Here is a 22,466-nt window from a genome sequence, read left to right on the forward strand (position 1 = left end):
TTCTGAGAGAGGTATATCATACTAAAAACCGTAAGTAATTTCCTTCTAAAACAGACAGGTTTCTTTTGGGGAAAAAAATGAGTTTATTTAGGTTCTAAGAGGCTGTGAAAAGAGGTGGAAAAGCAACAAAAATACAACTAAGCAGACTCGGACTGGGAGTTACACCAAAGCTTGCCAGCTCCCTGGGAAGTCGCCTCCCTCCTCATTCCCAGGGGACGAAGCTGGGGGTCCAGCCTGGGCATGCTGGGAAGGTGCCACCACAAGTGCCGGCCTGGCTGGGCCGCCCCCCAGGAGTGGACTGTACCCCTGTTTCTATGGAGATACAATATCATCCCGTGCTCATTTTTCCGGCTCTGCACACCCAGCCTCCAAGTTCAGGGACCATGGGGATCTGGGGACACAGCCCACGCCAGCGGCAGGCACCCTTGCTCCAGGGAGTGTGCTGGGGTGGCCCCTGCAGTTTCTCCTTCATTTCTCATGACACCAGCCAGTGTCAGGGGTGGCAAGCGTCAAGTACAGCTTGATACGTGTCGCTCGTGGTGAGTCCCCACCTCTCGCATTTGAACCCCCGACCCTTTCTCAGTTGCCCTTTCCTGGCTTTTGTAATTTGAATATGTCTATTTTCTCAAACCGTTGTGTTCCCAAACAGTAGCTCAGAGACCATTCCAAACAGGCAGGTGGGACCTAAGAACTTCAGATTAAGCTAAAGAACTTATTCAGTTAAAAAAAAAAAAAGTAAACTAAGAAAAACATCTCTGATAATGCTTCCAAAGCTTCAGCTGCCTAATTTTTACTTTAAAAAGAGGAGGAAAACATACCATTTTATCCTTAAATCCTGATTCTCCAGGGACTGGTTAAGACTCAGGCCCACGAAAAGGCCATCGTTTGGGGGTATTTTCTTTGCCTGAACAGAAGTTCATTGGGACCTGCTGCTTTTGTAGCTACAGAAAGATGTTCCAACGACAGACTGAGCTGGCGGCCCAAGCTGCCTGACTTGCTTTGATAAATGAGCAGATGCTCTGATGCAGAAGTCACTGATTTGGAACATAAAATCTAAAGATCCCAGTGTTGTGTCCACTGCCAGGAAGTAACAAAATACAAACTCATTAAGCTCTTTAAAATAAATACGAAAAGTCAGTCTATAGACTCAGAGTGAGACGCATGGGAGCTTGTGCTTGTTTTATTCACAATGGCATGAGACTGTATTCATTGCTAGGTCATTCTGACTTACTGAAGTATCCTGATCTGATCCACTGGCAATGACAAAAGTATTAATTTATTAAATATATTTTCGGAGTTCCCGTCATGGTGCAGTGGTTAACGAATCTGACTAGGAACCATGAGGTTGCGGGTTCGGTCCCTGCCCTTGCTCAGTGGGTTAACGATCCGGCGTTGCCATGAGCTGTGGTGTAGGTCGAAGACGTGGCTTGGATCCCGAGTTGCTGTGGCTCTGGCATAGGCCGGTGGCTACAACTCCGATTCGACCCCTAGCCTGGGAACCTCCTTATGCTGCAGGTGCAGCCCTAAAAAGACAAAAATAAATAAATAAATAAATAAATAAATAAATAAATAAAAATTAAAAAAAAGAAAGAAAAAGGAGTTCCCATTGCGGTGCAGCGGAAAGGAATCTGACTAGTAACCATGAGGTTGCACGTTCGATCCCTGGCCTTGCTCTGTGGGTTAAGGATCCAGCGCTGCTGTGAGCTGTGGTGTAGGTCGCAGATGCAGCTCGGATCCTGCATTGCTGTGTGGTGTAGGCTGGCAGCTGTAGCTCTGATTCAACCCCTAGCCTGGGAACCTCCATATGCTGCAGGTGCGGCCCTAAAAAGCAAAAAACAAACAAACAAAACCCCCTCAAAACCCACCTCAAACTTAATATGTCATAAATATTCATCTATTTCATTCTTTGAATATACATTATATGTATGTGGGTATGTGTGTGTATATATGCGTGTGTGTGTGTGTGTGTGTGTGCGCGCACACGCGCGCATTTTTTTGGCAGTACCTGCAACATATGGAAGTTCCTGGGGCCAGGGATAAAACAGAGTGGTAGCTTCCAGCCTATGCTACAACCAGGGCAACACTGGACCTGCAACCTACACTGCAGCTCGAGGCAATGCCAGATCCTTTACCCATTGAAGGAGGCCAGGGATCGAAACCGAATCCTCACGAAGACAACATCGGGTCCTTAACCTGCTGAGCCACAAGGGGAACTCCTCACTGGCCACTTTTTCTACAAGGACTGTTTTGCCCATTTTTTTTTTTTAAGGGTGCTCATTTTTTCTTGGCAAGAGAGCTTTCTCTAAGGATGCTCGTAAACCTACAATGCACAGGAGACGTCCCCCTTCCACCCCGCCTCCCACTGCAAAGACTAATCCAGACCCAATGTCCAAACGTCATCAGTGTTGCTGTGGCGACACTGCTCCTAGGCAGATACCCAGGATTGAGATTGCTGTGCTGTAGCTAAGTGTAGATTTCACTTTATAAGATGCTGCTGACGGTTCTCCAGAGCGGCTGTGCCATACCAACAATGAATGAGAGTTCCAGTTGCTCCATATCCACACCAGCACTAGGTATTGTAAGTTTTTTGCTTTTTTTTGGCCAGTGTGTATTATTATTATTAGTTCTAAGAATTTTTTTGGGTAGGTTCCTGAGATCTTCTACACAGACAATCATATCATCTGTGAATAGGGGCAGTTTATTTCCAGCTCCCCTGGAGGCGTCCTCTTTGACTCAGGGATGACATTAAAATGTGCCGTTTGATTTCCAGGTCCTTGGAGAAGTTCCTGTTCTCTTTTCGTCGTTGACTTCTAGTTTAATTCTATTATGGTCAGGTCATATATTGTGTGATTTAAATGCTTTTAAATTTGTTAAAGTGGGGTATGGTCTATCTTTTTTTTTTAATTTTTTAAAAAAAATTTATTTTACTTTTTCTTTTCTGGCTGCTCCATGGCATATGGAAGAGTTCCTGGGCCAAAGATCAGATTCAAGCAGCAGTTCCAACTTACACAGCAGCAGTTGCAATGCTGAATCCTTAACCCACTGTGTTGGGCTGGGGATCAAACCATCCCTGTGCTCCAGAGACACTGCCAATGGTATGGTCTATCTTGATGAATGTTCCATGTGCACTTGAAAAAAAAAGTGTGTTCTGCTAGCGTTGAATGGAGTACTTTATACGTGCTGATGAGGTCAGGTTGGTTGAGGACACTCAATTCTTCTTACATCCTTACTTATACCCTTATGTTTCCTAGTTCTACTGATTACTGAGAAGAGTGTTGAAGTCTTTTTCTATAATTGTGGATTTTGTTTTTAATGTGTATGGGCTCTAATGATCAGATGTGGTTACTCATATTATCTACCATCCAATCATTTGTGTTTCCCTACTTTCTACTTTTGGTTCAGTGGTCAGAACTGGCCACCTGTAACGTATGAAGTTTTCCTGGAACACTGTCACGTCCGTTCCTTCGTATGCTGTCTATCTGCTGCTCTGATATTACAGTGGAGAGCTGAGTGGTTGTGCAGGAGGCTGTAAGGCCCAGAAATCCTGAAATATTTACTATCTGAACCTTTCAGAAAAAGTTCGATGAGCCCTGCTCTGGATTTGACTCTTCCCAATATGTTAGCGACACGTGGCTTAACGGTAATTCCAATGAAGTAGAATTAAGCATTCAGTTCCTCAGCGGCACCAGCCGCATTTCAAACATTCAACAGCCACATGTGGCTACGGACTATTGGAGATGCAGATACAGAATATTTCCAATGTGACAGCAAGCTTTCTGGACAGCAGTGTTCTAGGCTATTCCATCCCTGGCCTCATTCAGTGGGTTAAGGATCCGGCGTTGCAGTGAGCTGTGGTGTAGGTCGCGGACACGGCTCGGATCCTGAGTTGCTGTGGCTCTGGCGTAGGCCGGTGGCTACAGCTCTGATTAGACTCCTAGCCTGGGAACCTCCATATGCCGCGAGAGTGGCCCTAGAAAAGGCAAAAAGGCAAAATAAATAAAGAAAGAAATAAAATTTGTTTCCTGATCTCAAAAGGTAGGAGCATTTGGAACACTTCTGATTTGGAGTTTTTACATTGTTTACATTAATTTTCTTGTTTTGCCGCATTATTGTGAGAGATTATGGCCTATACAGATTTTAATAAATACTTATTGAGCTTTTTCTTATGGCTAAATATATGGCCACTTTGGGGTGGCATTTATGGACACTGGGAAATAAACTGTTGCTCTTTAGAGCAGTGCCGTCCAACAGAAATATGAGTCTCATATACAACTTTAAATTTTCTAGTAACCACATCAGAAAGGTAAAAAGAAACAGGAAAATATCAATATATTTTATTTCACACACTATGTCCAGAATATTCTATCAACAGGTACTAGGAAAATTATGAATAAGCGAGGTAACTTTCTTTCTCTTTGTCCTCAGTCTCCCGAATTTGGTGTGTATTTTACATACCCGGGACATCTCAGTCAGGGCTAGCACATGTTAAGGGTTCAAGAGCCGTATGTGGCCAGGGGCTACCCAGGGTAGCTTTAGAGAGTACACATTCAGTAAAAATATTTGAAGTCACCCTCATTCATCTTTTCAGATCGCTTATATCCGTTATGTCCCACTCCTACAGAAATAGTATAGCGGGTACAGCAACTTCTGCACATGTTTTTGGCAGATTCTGCTCTATTTGGCTGGTGGTTCAGGATACTTTATACTAGTTACCTTTTCTTTTTTTTGTTGTTGCTTTTTATTCCCTAGGGCCGCACCTGTCGCACACGGAGGTTCCCAGGCTAGGGGTCTAATCGGAGCTATTGCCGCCGGGCTACACCACAGCCACAACCAGATCTGAGCCACATCTGCAACCTACACCACAGCTCACAGCAATGCTAGATCCTTGACTCGCTGAGCGAGGCCAGGGATCAAACCCGCAACCCCAAGGGCCCTAGTCAGATTCTTTTCCATGGCGCCACGACGGGCACTCCTAGTAGTTAGCTTTCCATTGTAAAGTGCGCTTCTTGCGAATGGCCTTCCTGAGTGTGCAACTCAACATCCAGAAGATGAGGTTGAAATAAATAAATATACCGCAACTAGAGAAGGCATGACTGATGCCAGCCTGTTGCCAGCTCTTGACCTGTACTAACTCATTTGATCTTCACAACCCTGCATCTGATTTCAGTTTTACAGATAAGGAAGCAGAGGCACAGAGAGGTTAATTAACTTGCCCAAAGTCACACAGCTAAGAAGTAACTGGGATTCACTGTGCGCATAACCTCTGTGTTTCATCACCTCCCCTACATTTTACTGTGGGAGGAAACATTCGAAACACATCAATAATATCCAAAATATGTAAAAAGCTGCTAGCAATCAAGAAGACAAATATAAACAGCCCTGTGGGGGAAAAAAGGCAAAGGGTAAGAATAGGCAATTCATAGACAAAGAAATGGAAACCAGCCAGAAGCATGAGAAAAGACGCTCAATTCACGAGTCCTCAAGGACAGGCCGCTTAAAACAAGATATGATGTTTTCATCCAACAGATTAGAGTGAAGATCAAGAAGTTTGCTAGCAGGGTGGGGGGTGTGTGTGTGTGTGAAAATGGCCTCTCGTGCTGCTGTGGTTGCGTGAAGCTTGAACTTTTTGAATGGCAGTTTGGCAACAGCCCCACCATTTAAAATGCACTGCGCCGTGGACCAGCAATTCCACCTGCAGGCCCATCCTACGGCTATGGCCTCCTAGGAGCTTGGAGACACACGTACACAGACGCTCTCTTACGCCAGCCCCAGGTGACTGATGTGCCCGGGTCAAGGTCACGGTTTCCCTGCAAAGCTGGTGAGGGTCTGCTGAGAGCAGGGGTGCAGCCTGCCCTCTGGCCACCAGCACGCTTCTCTCACCACCTGTGAGCCCCTGTGTTTGTCCTTAAACTTATTCAAGCCGGTTGTACCTGCCAGGCACTCATGTCCTTTTGTGACAAAAACACAAGAATTTTCAATGCTGGGAGTTCCTGTCGTGGCTCAGTGGTTAACGAATCCGACTAGGAACCATGAGGTTGCCGGTTCGACCCCTGGCCTTGCTCAGTGGGCTAAGGATCCTGCGTTGCCGTGAGCTGTGGTGTAGGCCAGTGGCTACGGCTCCGATTCCACCCCTAGCCTGGGAACTTCCATATGCTGCGGGCACAGCCCTAGAAAAAGACAAAAAAAAAAAAAAAAAAAAAAAAAAAAAGAGAGAGAGAGAGAGAATTTTCAATGCAAAGGGAGTTGTTTTTATGAAAAGTAAGCTGAAAGCCCTAAGAGGCAAGGTTAAAGGCAAGTTGCTACAAACTAAAACCAAAAGCAAACTGCTCTTGAATAAAACAAGTGTAAAATACAGGGGGAAACATCATAAAGATCAGTGGGGATTTTGCATGTAAGAGCCTTCAGGAGTGTCTCAAGTCCAAAGTCACAAGATGCATTAGAGCCATAATTTATCAGGATGAGAACGTGAACACGGCTGGTTCTCCCCTGAGACCCCAGGAGCCAAGAAAAGGCCTGCACACAAGTGCGTTGTTTACATTTTTTTTTTAAACCATGAGAATGTATTAATGAGTAGCTTATTTAATTTTAAAACATTTAAAAATAAAGTGACACCTTTAATAATACAAAATGACTCGTGGTTCCCTTTGGTAATTTTTCTTGCCCAGAATTCTAAGCTGTACAATAATATCACGGATTTAGTTTCCTAATCAGTTGCATAATTTCTGACTTTCAGTTCAGGACTTCAGCATTTTTACATTTATGGTTCTGATAGATATGTTTGCTATTAACTCTGCCACCTTGTTTTATGCTCTTTGTTTTTTTGTGGGTCTTTTTTCCCTTCTTTTTACGGCTGCACTCGCAGTATATGGAGGTTCCCAGGCTAGGGGTTGAGTTGGAGCTACCGCTGCCAGCTTGCACCACAGCCAGAGCAACACTGGATCCGAGCAGAGTCTTCGACCTATGCCACAGCTCACGGCAACCCTGGATCCCTAACCCACTGAACAAGGCCAGGGATCGAACCAGCATCTTCATGGATACTAGTTGGGTTCGTTAACCATTGAGCCAGGACGGGAACTCCCTTTTTTGGTGTTTTTTTTTTTTTTTTTAAATTAGTGTTTTCCTTTTCTTACAAGATCCCTGCTTACTCTGTTTTTGGCTTACTGTTGTAAGAGGTTTATACCATGTTTTGAGTTCTAGTGGGGTTCATTTCTAAGTTTTCCAAAGTATTTTAAATTTATTTCTCTAGTTATCAACGTAAAAAAAATAAGTAAGTATTCCCCCACAAACTGGACACTTTTCTTTATTCTAAGGATGAAAACAAAAAGGCTCCATGGTGGTGATACTGTGTGAAAAAAAGCCAAATTGTAAAATAGCACTGTATAGTTGCTTTTATACGAAAGTCAAAGTTAGAATGCAAGGGATACAAAAGCAAAATTTTTTTAAAAAAATGGGACCGTATCAAACTCCAAAGCGTTTGCACAGTGAAAGAAACTGTCAACAAAATGAAAAGGCCACCTACTGAATGGGAGAAGATATCTGCAAACTATAGGTCTGATAAGGGGTTTCTGTCCAAAATATACAAAGAACTCATACAACTTAACATCAAAAAACAGCTCGATTAAAAAGTGGGCAGAGGAGTTCCTGCTGTGGTGCAGCAGAAACGAATGTGACTAGTATCCATGAGGATGCAGGTTCAATCCCCGACCTTCTTCAGTGAGTTACAGATCCAGTGTTGCTGTGAGCTGTGGTGTAGGCCGGCAGCTGCAGCTCCAATTCGACTCCTAGCCTGGGAACCTCCATATGTCGTGGGTGTGTCCCTAAAAAAAAAAAAAAAATGGGCAGAGGATCTGAATAGACATTTTTCCAGATGGCCCACAGACACAGGAAGAGATGCTCAGCATCTCTAACTGCCAGAGCAGGCAAAGCCAGAACCTCAGTGAGCTCTCACTTCACACCTGTCCGAATGGCGATTAACCGAATGACAACAAATAACAGGTGCTGGTGCAGATACGGAGAAAAGGGGACCTCCGTGCACTGCTGGTGAGAATGGAAACTGGTGCAGCTGTGAGGGGGCAGGACCCTAGGGGCCCTTCCTGGAATAGCCCCCCACCCCCTGTCCTCTGCCTGCCTCTTGTCTGTAGAAAAACTGTAGCCTTCTAGGCCCTGCCCAAGTTCCAAAGAGTAAACTTCATCAGAGATGTAAGAAAATGCAGAAAGAAAGGAAATCAGTCAAGCCAGACAAAATAATAATAGTTCAGTCACTGAACAGAGTCAAGGACCTTTAGTGCCCTCTCAAGGGCTGCCGATAATATTCTGAGCCATGTCCTTTGAACAGTTTTGAAGATACTGAAAGCCCACCCCGGGGAAGAAGTGAACTGGTTGCTGCCCCGGAGCAGGGAGACCCCAGAAGGGATGGAACCAGAAGGTTGATGATGTTGATTTCGGATGACCTCACCACCGACCAATCAGAAGAATGTCCACGAGCTGACCACACCCCCTCCCTCACTCTGTCTTTAAAAACCTTTCCCTGAAAACCATGGGCAAGGGAAGAGTTCAGGCCTTTTAAGCACCAGCTGCCTGGACTCCCTGCAATAAACACCGCACTTTCCTCCACCACACCTTGGTGTCGACGAATTGGCTTTATTTCGTGCGGGGGAGCAGACCCAAGTTTGGCTTGTCACACAGCAGCTATGGAAAACAGTATGGAAATTCCTTAAAAATGAATAATAGAACTATCATAAACCCCAGCAATTCTATTCCTGGCTATTTATCTGAAGAGCACGAAAACACTAATTCAAAAGACATACGTGCCCCCACCCCTCATGTTCACTGCAGCATTATTTACAAGAACGAAGATACGGAAGCAGCCCAAGTGCCCATCAATAGATGAATGGATAAAGGAGACTTGGTGTAGAAAGTAAAAAATACGGAGTTCCGTTGTGGCTCAGAGGTAACGAATCCGTCTAGTATCCATGAAGACAAAGGTTCGATCCCTGGCCTCACTCAGTGGGTTAAGGATCCGGCATTGCCGTGAGCTGTGGTGTAGGTCACAGATGTGGCTCAGATCTGGCGTTGCTGTGGCTGGGGTGTAGGCCAGAGGCTACAGTTCAGATTGGACCCCTAGCCTGGGAACTTCCATATGCCTTGGGTGCGGCCCTCAAAAGACAAAAAAAAAGTGAAACTACTACTCAGCCATGAGAAGAATGAACTCGTGCCATTTGCAACAGCATGGATGGACCCAGAAGGCATTATGCTACGTAATAAGTCAGACAGAGAAAGACACACACTGTATGACTTCAGCGACATGTGGGATCTCAACGACAAAACAGGTGGACGAACACAACAAAATAGAAACCGAGTTAGAGATTCAGAAAACAAACAGGTGATTGCTGGGGGTGGCGGGGGGGGGGTGGGGGACAGGTGAGGGAGATTCAGAGGCACAAATTTCCGGTGGCCAAATAAATGAGTCCTGGGTATGAAATGCACACTGTGGGGAATATGCAGTCGTGATAACTACATAATACCTCCGTACGGTGCCATATCGCAACTAGGCTTGGTCAGAACATGTAAGTGATCATTCTGAAATGTATAGAAATACCAAATCGCCATGTGTGTAATAGGAGCGAGTACTGTACTGTAGGCCAATTATACTTCAAAGACGAAAAATCATTCATAGAGAAGAAGAGTTCAGACCATGGTTCCCAGAGGTAGGGGCTTGGGGTGGGGAGTGGAATTGAATGAAGGCAGTCAAGTGATACAAACTGCCAGTTATAAAGCATGGTGTACCTGATAAATATAATTACCACTTCTGTTATACGTCATATATGAAAGTTGTTGAGAGAGCCAATCCTGAGTTCTCATCGCAAGGAAAAATTTTTTTTTCTATTTCTGTAATGTTTTATCTGTATGAGATGATGGATGCTCACTAAACTTATTGGGATAATCATTTCATGACGTGTGGAAGTCAGATCATGACACTGCACACCTTGAGCTGATACAGTGATGTGTGTCAATTACACCTCGATAAAACGAGAAGAGAAAAAGGTAAGGCTGGTGGTTCTGTCAGTGGCTGGTGGAGCCCCTGGGTCTCTCAGGTGGGAGGGAAGGCCACCTGCAGGGCTATTTTTCCCTGGCTTCCAGCATCTTCCATGTGGTTGCTTTCCGTGGCAACTCCTGGTAGGCTTTTCTCAGTCCAGCTCCACCTGCTTCATGGACATCCCCCCGCTGTCAGGGCAATTTCCACTAGGCATTTTTACTGTTGGTGAGGTGCACGGGTCTGTACGACCCCTCACCAGTATCCTCATGACAAGCTGGGAGAAGCCTGGTCAAGATGATGGAACTGACCTCAAAAGTTTCTTAAGAAAACTGCAGCGGCCACTTACAAATCACCGCTCACGAGTCACAAGTGGTATCAGGGTTTAAATCCATCACCCCTGAGGCTCCTGGGCAGGACGCACCTTTAAAACCCAAGTGATATCAAGCCTTCCTGAGGAGCAAGGGCGTGGTGCCACCCGAGTCTGGGTTAGATGATGCTGGTCGGGAGCTATTCTCCGTCTTGGTCATGGACTGTGCGCACAGCCTGCAGTTTTGCCTTTTACTTTTTTTTCTTTTTTCTTTTTAGGACCGTACCTGCGGCATACGGAAGTTCCCAGGCTGGGGGTCTGAATCAGAGCTGCAGCTGCCAGCCTACACCACAGCCACAGCAATGCCAGATCCGAGCCACATTTGCTACCTACACTGCAGCGCACGGCAACGTCAGATCCTTCATTCACTGAGCGAGGCCAGGGATGGAACCTGCATCCTCATGGATACTAGCTGGGTTCATGACTGCTGAGCCACGACGGGACTCCTTGCCTTTTAAATACATGAGAAGAATGCATGTTTCTATAGAAGCTTTTGCAAGAGAACCAGAGGTTAAAGAAGGACAGGACATCTGGGTCAGGAAGGCAACTAGGAACAAGGTCAAGGACGGTCTTGAATGAAGATGTGAGTGGGGGTGGGGAGGGAGTTGGGGGGAGGATAGAGATGATACAGTGAGATTGAACAAGTTTTTAAAAATCCATCTCTCTTCATTTCTACCCCCCACCCCCACATCCACTTTTTAACTGTCACCATGAACACACCCCTGCAGGGTCACACTGCTCACCACCACTCTCACTCCTCACTGCTGACCACACACACACACCTGTCTCATGGAACCACAGAATTTCCCTCTCTACCCACATAATCTTGGTTCAACAAAAATGAGCACTTAGGTTTCTTAGCTACTCATTTCCATTACTGTTCATGTTTTAGGGATTATGTCTCCCGGCTAGCAACAAACCTTTAGGCAACTCCGTGATCTTGCTTCAGCTTGACGGGCAAAGTCTGCCTAGATCATCAAGCGAAGGCGGAGAGACCCATGCCCCAGCTTCCTGCACCATTTCAGGAGGGGTGGTACCTCCTGCTTTCACAGCCCCACCATCCAAAGTCCAAGCGATTGCAAGATGAAGATGTGGGATAAGATTGCGAGTGAAACGCACCAACAGCACAGAGGACTGGAGTCAGCTCAAGGTCACAACAAGTTCAGCATCACCTATTGCATTAGCGTTCACGCGTGCCACGGAAACACCCCACAATAATAACCAAGGGCTGAGAGAAGGCAATTGTACAAATCTGATAAGACTGCAATGCTGAGAACACGCAACACTGGGGTTGAGCTCTCCTAGAAGCTAACGAGGTGTTTTCTGTTGCCTGTGAAAGAAGGTGAATTTTCCCGCATGTTCTGGATGGATGTACCCCGCCAGTCATCATTCCCGTGAGCCAGCCTCACCGCACCGAGGAAGCCTCACCCACGCTGGTTGAAACACCTGCACATTCTGAACGGAAGCCCCCGCCCCGCGGGCCGCCCGTTACCTCCTGCAGTCTGATCTCCTCTGGCTGGAGGATGTCCAGCACGCCGCTGCTCCGAATCTCCGGGAGATCCTGCCAGAGGTTAAATCTGGAGTGGGGGTTGCTGAGCAGGCAGATCTGGGGCAAGGCCTTCCTCTCGGGCGGGCTTGGCAGCTCCTCCTCCTCCTCCTCTTCGTCCTCTTCCGGAGCCTCCTCGCTGGCTGGGGACCGGTCGGCATTGCCTTGTATTTCTGCATCCTGTTGCCTCCTGGTTTCGATTTCTTGGAGAGTTGATTTATCTCGGTATTCCTGATACAGGAGCCCTGAAATCAAATTGAATTGTACTGAGACACGAAAGAGATTTCAGAGGAAGAGTTTTTCCAAATCACGGAGTCAAGCCTTTGGACTCCAGTCCAGGGCAGATGCTCTCCGGTGAAAACACAAAGCCAGACCCGCCTGGGTCTCAGGAAAGGGATCTGCCACTGGCTTCATTTGGGGGGAAGGATCCACAGGCATAAGGTTTTTTCCAACAAAGAATTCAGAAATCCCGAACGGATTCAAAATCGCCACACAGATATATGCTTCTTGCACACATGCTCGACAAACAACGAGAATCCAGAAGTTGATGGATGAACAAACCAAAATGTTCGGGGTTGATGGACATGTCCCCGTCATCAGTATCCCAACAGGGTGCTTCTGAAAATCTTAACTGCTTCAGCATTCAATCTCCAGGATATTCACTTGTGACATGGGAGTGGTTGGAAATGATCATTTTAGAAAAAATAAAACAAAACGAAACTTTATTTCATCAACCTTATGATCCAAAAGGGAAACATTCCCTTTCTGCCTTCAGACTTAACTTCCCTGACCAACTGTACTTGAAATAAATGCAGATGCTAAGTCTCCGAGGAGCTCTCAGAGGACAGAGGAATCAGCAAAAAAGGTAGCACCTCCACAGGGAAAAAGTCGTTTTGGGCATCCTGGCTGCGGGGCAGAGGGATGGTTTCTCCACAGAGGAGCAGCAGAAAAGCTTCAATGGCAAGGGGGGGCCCCAGCCCAGGGAGAGAGGAAGCAGGGCTGGGTTGGCGGGGTGGGGGTCCTGCTGGCAGTGAGCCTGGGAGGAGAGAAGGGTCAGCCCAAGCGTCTTGTCTATCCTGTGGGCAAAAGGGAAGCCTCAGGAGATGGCAGGCAAACTGTCTGGTCTACATCTTAGGAGCCCCACGGATGGGAAGAAAGAGGCGTGCCAATTCTTAAGGATGGCGGCTTGAACGGCAGTGGCGGTGGGGGGACGGGGTCAGGTGCCTGATTCAGGGACAGTTATAAGGCAGAAGACAGGTGCTGGTGATTGGCTGGTGCGGGGCCATGAGTGATATCTGGGTGACCAGTTGGCAAGAGGGCCTGGTGGCCCTATTTAAGGAGAGGAGGAACATGGGAGGAGAGTCCGATTGGGGAACGGGGTGGAGGAGAGATCCTGGTGCCCCCGAGCGGTACTCAGGTGGCAAGAAGGGCAGCTGGACTGGTCTGGAGCCAGGGAGAGGGGTCAGGGCCCCGTCACATGTCTATCTACAAAACAAAGATGATTTTCCCTGGCAAGTTCTAACAGGGATAAAGGCAACACTTGCCAAGCACTTTCTCATGCAAGGCAGTACAAACCTTCGCTATTATTCCTTATTTAATTGTTAAAGAAATCTAGACGGTACAAAAAAGGAAGGAAAAAAACTAAGACTATCTTTGAAATCCTGAAAATGGCTGGATAAATTATATTCACAATTTTAACAAACAGGAACCCGATAAATTGGCCTGTGGGTTAAATTAGTTGGCTTCCTATGCTCCATAAATGCTAAATTATAAAGCCTTTATGCTAAGTACAGCATTTACTTCAAAAAAAAAAAATCCTGTGATTTTGCAAAGGTACAATCCAGCAGATTACAACATGGAGTTAATGTGACAAAGGAATGAAAAAGAAAACCCAAATATATGCTAAATGCAACCCAGACTGAGGATCTATAAAGACAAGAGGTTTAAAGTTACTGCATAAACTGGTTCAGTCATGAGCATAAGATGTAGCTATTGTTGCTAGCATTGCACCAATTAGTCTGTGTCTCTGATACTGTGTTTACGGAGGTTTAAAGACACGAAGGTTCCATGAGTTGACTTGAATTGACTTTTTAATGCTCAGCACAGGGTCTCTATATAGTAGGTCCTCGGTATGCAAATATTCATTTAAAAATGCAATTTCCAAGCATCACAAACATATCTAGCCAATTTGGCATCTTTTTGAAGGTTCAGCATGATGTCTTCTGTATGCTACATGGCATGTCATGCAAATGGTAGGTCAGCATGATAACGAGACACGGATGCTGGGAAGAGACAAATACACCAGCATTGTGGTAGTTGGGTTGAAATTTCTGATTTCTGAACATTTCTTTTGTTTTTGACCAAGCCTGGAGAATGTGGAAGTTCCAAGGCCAGGGATCTAACCCGAACCACAGCAGTGACGACACCGAATTCTCAACCGCTATGCCACCTGGGAACTCCATGATTTCCGAACAGGTCTGAAATCACATTGCGGCAGACACTTCTGGCTGCCTCTCTTCCATCCCCTCACATCCCTTCTTCTCAGCTGGCTGGGAGGGTTTTGTTTGGGTGCTGACCCACTCTGTGCTCAGGGAGGTGGGTGAAGGCTGACTGATCAAAACCTACTGTGATGGTTCCCTTGCCCTTGACACTGCTGGGTTTAGACATGAGCGTGTGATGCCACCTGGCCAAGGAGGGTAAGGGGACATCTTATATTTTTGAGAAGGAATTCTCAAAAAGATGTCCCTCCTTAGTAGACAGCTGAAGACAAACTGATCTCTTTTTTTTTTTGGTTTATACACATGGCTGCTTGATGCATGCAGCTGTGGCAGGCACCTTGTGACATGAAGCCCAAATGCTGAGAATGAAGGATGGAAAAGAGCTGGGGAGTTCCCGTCGTGGCTCAGCGGTTAGTGAACCCAACTAGCACCATGAGAACACAGGTTCGATCCCTGGCCTCGCTCAGTGGGTTAAGGATCCAGTGTTGTCATGAGCTGTGGTGTAGGTTGCAGATGCGGCTCAGATCCTGCGTTGCTGTGGCTGTGGCGCAGGCCGGTGGTGACAGCTCCGATTGGACCCCTAGCCCGAGAACCTCCATATGCTGCAAGTGTGGCCCTAAAAAGACAAAAGGACCAAAAAGAAAAAGAAAGAAAAGAAAAGAGCTGGGGGATTGCTTGGCTGAATGAGCCAACTCCAGAAGTTCCCACCTCATTCTTGCACACATTAACTGAGATAGAATACTTTCATTCCTTAAGATCATTTTTGGCTGGATATGACACTCAACCAAGAACTCTCAGTACAAGTAATTTTAGCATTTTCTTAAAACGTCATCCTTTTTTCTGAAGTCTTCAGAGTATGCATTTAAACATCAATTTTCCCGGAACGACCGTGATTACAAAGAGGTATCTGATACACCGGGTAACCATTTTTCATAACCTGTTTATTTTGATTAGCCTTAAAATTCAGATTACAACAGAAATAGAGTAGCTTTGCCTGAGGAACGGAACGTTATCCGGTTAAATTTTTGTACGTGAGCCCTACTGCCGATATGTTTTTCTATTTATTTTGTACCTTCGGTCTCAGCCAAACTAACTTTACCTGTAAGAGCTTGCATCTGGTATTATATCCACGCCGATTTAGATGCCTCGGTTCCTGTCTCTCCTCATTAAAATGATCTATATTGGGCTGCCCAAGCTACTCTGCTGAGGGGAGGATAAGTACCGCTGCTGGAGTCATTCAGAATCCCACCTTCTTTTCTTTGAATCCTTCAGATAGAAACTTCTGAAGGGGAGAGAATGCCTTTTTTTTTTTTGCTTTTTAGGGCTGCACCTGGGGCATATAGAAGTTCCCAGGCTAGGGTTCGACTCTGAGCCGCAGTTGCTGGCCCACGCCACAGCTGCAGCCACGGGGATCCAAGCCAGGTCTGCACTACGGCTCACGGCAACGCTGGATCCTCCACCCACTGAGCGAGGCCAGGAATCGAACCCACACCTTTATGGATGCTAGTCGGGTTCACGTCTGCTGAGCCATAGCGGGAAATCTAGAATTTACTTATTTCTTAGTGAGCACCTTCTACTTACCAAATACTTGTTAGGTGCCAGAGACGATCACAGGACACGGGCGTGTGGGCACACGCACGCACAATCACAGGGTCTACAGGTCTATGACCTGTGGAGCCTCAGCCAACTACAGTGACAGCTGTCTACCACGTCAGGCGTAGTCTTGGCATAATTCTGTTCTGGCCTTGGTGGGAGCCACTGCAAAATCCAACGTCTTGGCCTACAAGATGCCCATATAACCATCCCGCTCTCCTCTCCCCTTAATTCCACTGTGTCTTTAGGAATGTGGGGTCCTTTCCTGATCCCCGAAAAGCGTTCACATCGTTCACTGAGCTCCAAGCAGCTGGCCGGTCACAGGCATCTGCTCGGCGCAGGCCTCGGGTCTCTGACCAAGGATGTGAGAGGAACGCAGCCTCAGCCCTGGGCTGATTCAACACGTCTGATCCAGCCCGGGAGCCAGAAACACATCTGCACCACGACACCAGCAGACCGTGGGAGAAGAGACTCGGAATGGCAGTCTCTACTGCCACCCAAGGAGGAAACTGCGGGCCAGGACGTCAAGGCTCCTGACGCCTGGCCTTGAGCTTCCGCCTGGCTCTCCAGGAAGGTCTCCACACGCCCACAGGGCAGAAGGGAGCCCCTTTCTCCGTGGGAGGAGGCGCGGATCTCCCCACCCCCACCCCGATTTCCTTCCTTGTCCTGACGTCGCTCCTAGCCAGAGCATCCCTTCCAAGCAGGTGGAAAGTCAAGGCTGCTGGCCAAGACCAAGGCTGAGGAGGCCCCCCTTGGGACAACGGGCAATGTGGCAGAGGTGGGAGAAAGGGATTTTCAGGAGGGAGTGTTCTCAGATCAGCCTCTTTCCATTTCCCCCAGCAAACAAAGGGAAAAGCCGCCACCACCATCACCACCCAGCCTGACGTGCAGGGGGCCAGCTGGGAACAAGATCCCTGGAGTCAGCCCGGCTTAGCGGCGTGCAGTGTGCCCTCCACCCTCAGCTTTGCAAGCGTCCAGCTCCTCCCTGGGTTCCATCTGCAATAAACCTCAGCCAGGGAAGGGGGGGACCTGCCTGAAAAGTCTCCCAAATGCAGGTCTCCTGGGGCAAAGGAAGCGCCGCTTCCATTGGAGACACCTCATGTCTGTTTGCGCATTCAGGATGGAGGACAATAATGATGAATTGAGGGAGGAAAATTTTCAAGCCAAAAGTTGAATCTAAGGAAGAGACTGTGGCTCTGACGACACTGAAGGACAAAAAGATTTCTAAGCGGCGGCACCATTCCTGAACAACCCATGCCATGACCAGCTCTGGGGACGAACATACCCAGTTTGATAGCCTCAGCAATGGTTGACTTTTAAATGCAAGTGCTCCAGTTCTTGGGACGACGACTCAATCCACTTTCTGCTCTTGCAGAGCTTTAGCTGCAGCTGGGCGGGAGCTGGACAGGCAGGCTGCGCCCCACACTTCCCACCAGCCAGGCCTCCTTCCCTAACCTCTGGGGCTCCTGCCTTCTCTCTGTGCTTTCTTCTTCTGCGCCAAGTCTGACACTGATCCCCCGTGCCAGAACCACACCAGTCATCCTGGCTCTCTCCAGAAGCCCCTCTGCAGACTCGCTTCCCCTTCCAGCTCTTCCCCAAGCCCCTGGGGTGGGGGTTTGGGGTGGGGGTAGGGACACTTGGAGCCCTCTCTCCTGCATGGCCTGCTGGCGCCTCACCCCTGGACTTTCTGGCAGGAGCCAAGGGGACAGAGAGCTCGCCCCAGGAAAGGGCTGGGTGAGTCCCCTTCTGCAAGACCCCCGGGAAAGAAACGCACTTGCCCAAACCCAGTTACACAGTCACTATTAAAGTGTGGCTGTTTTGACGATGGGACCATTTATAACCCAGGTCAATAACCTTCCTTGTCAGATGCATTTGCCCAGGTGAAGACAGAACTGGCGCCCCACAAGCAGGGGACCCCTCGGAGTCCACCAAGAACCCACGTGTCCCTCAGTGACGCCCCGCTGCGGCTGGGGGACACCCACCTATTTGTTCGATGAGGTTTCTCCAGGAGTCTGCGGGAATGGGATGGATCATCTGCAGGGCCTCGGTGAGCGTGGTAGGGCTGTCGGCGAGGGCCGGGCACTCCTCGGGTGTGGCCCCATTTCCCGGGGTGGAGGATGACTCGCTGCCAGGAAGAGAGAAGCGGCAAGGGCCGGTTATTTTTAAGCAACGACACGCCTCGGCCAGCTCGCAAGCGGCGTCCGCACAGGCGGCCGGGCCAGCTGGACCCTGCTCGGGATGTCCAGGCCGAGCGGCCACAGCGGCCGCCGCCCCTCCCGGCCAGGCAGACTCCACAGGCCCTTTTTGTCACCGCACCAGGGTGCGACCGGGTGATTCATTCCCACACTAGCCCGCCCAAACCTTCATGTTTTCGGAGCTCGCGGGCAGGCGTCGGAAACTTGGCGCGCCCTGCCCGCTCCCAGGCGCCGACCGGCCGCCCCGACGGATCTCGCGGCCAGGAGCCCCGAGCGCGCTGCGCGCCCCGCGGGGTTCGCGGTCACACGGTCCCCGGCCCTCTTTGGGTAGCGATCCTCCAGTGCCAGGGCCGCGCGGCGCGGAGAGGGGACACTGAACAGGACGCGTGTGCCCAGGGCACACGGGAGAGGGCCTGGGAGGCAGCCCTGGGCAGGGACTGGCTGGGGTCCACCCGCGGCCCGAGGTGGTGTGCCCGCACGACTGGGGCCGAGGAAGGGGTGAGGGGCGACAGGGTCCGCGGCGGCTGGGGGCGGGAGACCGGCCGTTCAGGTCGGCGTCCGCGGCTGAGGACGCATGCTGGGTCTACAGGCGCGCGGTGGCGGCGCGTGGGGGTCGGGACGGCCACTCGTCCTCACCTGCCGGGCAGGTGTCCCGCCGCTGAGTCGCGCGCGTCGCTTTCCGAGGTGGAGCTGTCGTGGTCCACGGCGCAAGCGGCGCTGAAGGCTGCGGCCAGCAGCTCCATGGGGGCTGGCGGCCGGGCGGGCGCTGGGGCCGGGTCGGGGGCCTTGCTGGGGGCCCGGAGCCGGGCAGGGGGCGACCAGCGGGCTCCGGAGCGGGGTCGCAGCGCGCTCGGCTAGAGCCAGAGCTGCCGCCGCCGCAGCCGCCGCCGCTGCCGAGCGCTCCCGCAGGCGGGCGGGCGGGCGCGCGCCTGGAGGCTCCTGGGGTTGCCACGGCAACGGGGAGGCGGGAGGGGCGCGCGCGGCGGGGGCGAGGCCGCGCGGCGGCGGGGCGGGGGAGCCGGGGCTCGGCGCGACCCAGGCCCCGCAGGCGCCGCCTGAGGCCGGGGACCTCCCACCTTCCCCGCGCCTCCCTCCCGCACCGCGGCTGCGTCCCTCCCGGGGAGACGCACAGAGCCGGATAGGTGGGGACCCGAGAGCTGCGCCCTGCCTTCCCGCCCCCTCCTCTGTCCGGCCCGACCCCGCTTGCACACAGGGCGAACTTGGAAGGTAGGGGCGAGGTGACCCTCGGCCCAGCCCACTGCCGAACCTCGGCCTTGCCCACGCCGCGCACCCAGGGACTCGCCGGGAGACCCTCGCTTCTGCCGCCCTGGGCCCAGCCTCGAGGGGACCCTCGAGGACGCTCGTTCCAGACCTGACGGTGGAGGGGGGGCAGCGCAGAGGCCTCTCCGGAACGAGTCTGGCTGCCCCCGGCTCTTCCAAGGCCCCGGCGGCCCGGAGAGGGTGTAGGGGAGCGAGAGAAGGCGAAACACAGTGCCCCTACGCCGCCACCGGTTTCCTTGCCCCGCTCTTGGAACCTGCACCCTCGTATTAGCTAGTTCAACAAGCAGAGAAAAGCAAACAAACAAACAAAAACCAAGCAGAAACGGGCAACTGGAGTCGAGGGGGAGTGTGAGTGGTCCAGTCTGCCGTGGAAGTCTAGGGGGACAACTCCCAACTCCAAAATCCTCCTCCCAGCCTAGCAAGAAACCTTGCAGGCTCCGTGGCGTCCTTTCCTGGGGGCGGCCCGCCCGCTCTCCGCTTCCCCGGGCAGTGCCAGGTGACAGTGACGCGGCCGGCTCTGCGGGCCAGGGCCGGTTCCCGATGCCCGGAGGGTACCTGGGGGGTGGGGTGGGGAAGTGCAGCGCGGACCAAAGTGGGAAATCTTCTTCGGCACCTTCCCCTGCACAGTCCACCCACGGGGCATTTGTTTAAATGAACAAATCCCTCGTTTTGGGATGCAAATACTCCTGGTGGGAGGGGTTCGGTTACTAGTTAGTAGGTTGGTTTCACGGCATTCCTTAGCTAGCTGTCTGGAGCGCGGCCGATCAGGGTGGTAAAGGGAGAATTGGGGAGGAAAAGGAGAGAAAGCAGCTTTTTGCCAGGAGGGAAGCTCCCCTTCCCCGACTTCAGGGGGCGCCCTGGGAGGCGGGGGCCCCTGCCCTTTCCATCTTCCCCCAGCTCTGATCCAGGAAAAGCTGCTCAGGGTGACAAAACCACGTCCTAAAGCTTTTTACCCCTCGTTCCCCTCTAGGGGCCAGACAGACAGGTCAGATCTCCTTTTGCCTTTAAGGCCTCAGAATATTTGCGTGACAACCATCTGGTCTTCTGTTTTTCCAGCCCAAGTCCCTACCTTCCTTGACTCGTTCTGAGTGTCTCCAGACAGCCCTGTCCTGAGCTCTTCATTTTCATCTGTCCCTGGCCATCTCCACCGGGAGGTCTCCCCAACAGGATGTCTCCCCAACACTCCCCCAGAGCACTCCCATGCGCACCCCATACCAGCAGCTAACCAGGAGGCCAAGCGGAGCGTGGCAGCCAGCCTCAATTTCTCCTGTACTCCCGTCACCCCCATGTCAATGCCTCACCGAGCCCCCTGGATCCCCAAAGTCTTTCTGCTTTGAAAGGGGACTGCTTTGTCCCCTTCTTGGTATTTGGACATCTCTTTCTCTCTGCCCATCCTTCTCTCTGTCCCCTTTCTAACCTATGGGTCTGCTGTTGTCCCTTCACTGCTTAAATACCTCCATTGGAGTCCCATCCCCTGAAGGTGAAGGTCAGGCTCCTATAACAGGCTCTTTACCTGGTGTCCCCACTCCTGTCATCTTGCTCGGATAGGACTGTCCACTGTGTCCCCATGTCCTCACCCTTCCTGGCCAAGGTGCCGTGGGGCATCCCCACCAGGCCCCTTTCCTGTATAACCAGCAGCGATGCCTGGTGCTGTAATTCCCTGTGAATAGGGCCGTCCTTACACTTAGACCCGGCTCCTCCAGGCTGGATACCCCAGTGTCCTCCTCATCTTTTGCCAGGGTCTGAGGAGGTGCTCTATGGGCAGTCGCTAGGGCCTGCTGCTTTGCATGGTTTCACTGCCCCTGAAATTTGATGTAACACTAAATGGAAGCTGTTTCTTTCACACATTGCTGCACCAGGGAGAAAAGATGAATTCATTTTTTAAAAAATCAGAAAAGATTCATGCGAAATTACAGAGCTTCAGATGAGTATATTAAAACCTTCCAATTGAAAAATAAGCTAAAAATATCCTTCTAATTATAAAATCAGTTTAGAAAGTCACTGAGTTCTGAAGGCATATAACCTTAAGCTCAATTCCCCACGTTCTATTTTCCATCATATTTAGCGCTTCTTAGGCAGGCTATGATGAAAATCTCCATTTCGCGGGTAGCTTGCACCGAATCATTCACAACGTAAAGTAGAAGCAAATATTTCAAATATGTATCCTTGAGTGGTCCATAGTTGATGCTCTACAGGAGATTGCTAAGGAATTAATGATATGTCTTGCAAAATATTTCATCATTTTATGTCTTTTATCTAAAGGTTCCTTGTTTCTTCCTTTGGGGTATAAGAGGTGAATACTGGAAATAGAGGGGATTCTTATTTATGTAGTAACCTCAGCTTTCAGGAGTTCTCATTCATGTTTGTAAGATGTTTATTTTATTCTGAGGGAGGATTGCTAGAGGGAGAAGGAACCTAGAAATGATCTGGTCCAGCTCTTTTATTTTACAGAAAAAGAAGCAGAACCAGAAGGTTAAAATGACAAGCTCAAGATCACACAGCCAGCTAATGGTGGATTCTGCAGGCATGCGCTAGGAACTCAACACTACCTCGTGTAGCATAAAGATCTGCAATTTCTATTTTCTTATTCGAAATATTCGTAGGGTCACATGGCATGTTGCCAAACTATTAGACGTTAAAACACATCTGTACTTTTTTTTTTTTTTTGTCGTCTTTTTGCCTTTTCTAGGGCCGCTCCCGCGGCATATGGAGGTTCCCAGGCTAGGGGTCTAATCAGGGCTGTAGCCGCCGGCCTACACCAGAGCCACAGCAACACCGGATCCTTAACCCACTGAGCAAGGCCAGGGATCGAACCTGCAACCTCATGGTTCCTCGTCGGATTCGTTAACCACTGCGCCATGACAGGAACTCCCACATCTGTACTCTTAAATATAGTAGGAAAATGACTTCATAGTGAGAAGATGGTCTTCGAATACATATTTTAAAACTT

At 49.8% G+C, this 22,466-nt stretch overlaps 1 protein-coding gene across 3 annotated transcripts in view; it reads right to left on the reverse strand.

The window, feature by feature from the left end:
• Positions 1 to 22,466, reverse strand: part of NGEF (neuronal guanine nucleotide exchange factor) — a 126,692-nt gene that overhangs the window by 25,477 nt on the left and 78,749 nt on the right. For 2 of the 3 annotated variants that reach the window (XR_014830285.1, XM_021074904.2), the window contains exons 4-5: positions 18,023 to 18,165; positions 11,896 to 12,194 (exon numbers count right to left, since the gene is read on the reverse strand). Coding sequence is in view for 2 of the 3 variants with exons in the window: in XM_021074904.2 (XP_020930563.2) it covers positions 11,896 to 12,194; positions 18,023 to 18,165 (442 nt within the window). In the remaining variant the exon portion in view is untranslated. Of the gene's footprint in view, positions 1 to 11,895; positions 12,195 to 18,022; positions 18,166 to 18,871; positions 19,175 to 22,466 lie in introns of those variants that run through there. The other variant, XM_021074905.2, reaches the window with a different exon arrangement.

Source organism: Sus scrofa, chromosome 15 (genome assembly GCF_054392235.1).
Source record: "Sus scrofa isolate SSC_HxYL_T2T_F1_AM1 chromosome 15, Sscrofa_HxYL_maternal_Yorkshire_Landrace_v2.0, whole genome shotgun sequence".
In the NCBI taxonomy this organism is placed as follows: domain Eukaryota; kingdom Metazoa; phylum Chordata; class Mammalia; order Artiodactyla; family Suidae; genus Sus; species Sus scrofa.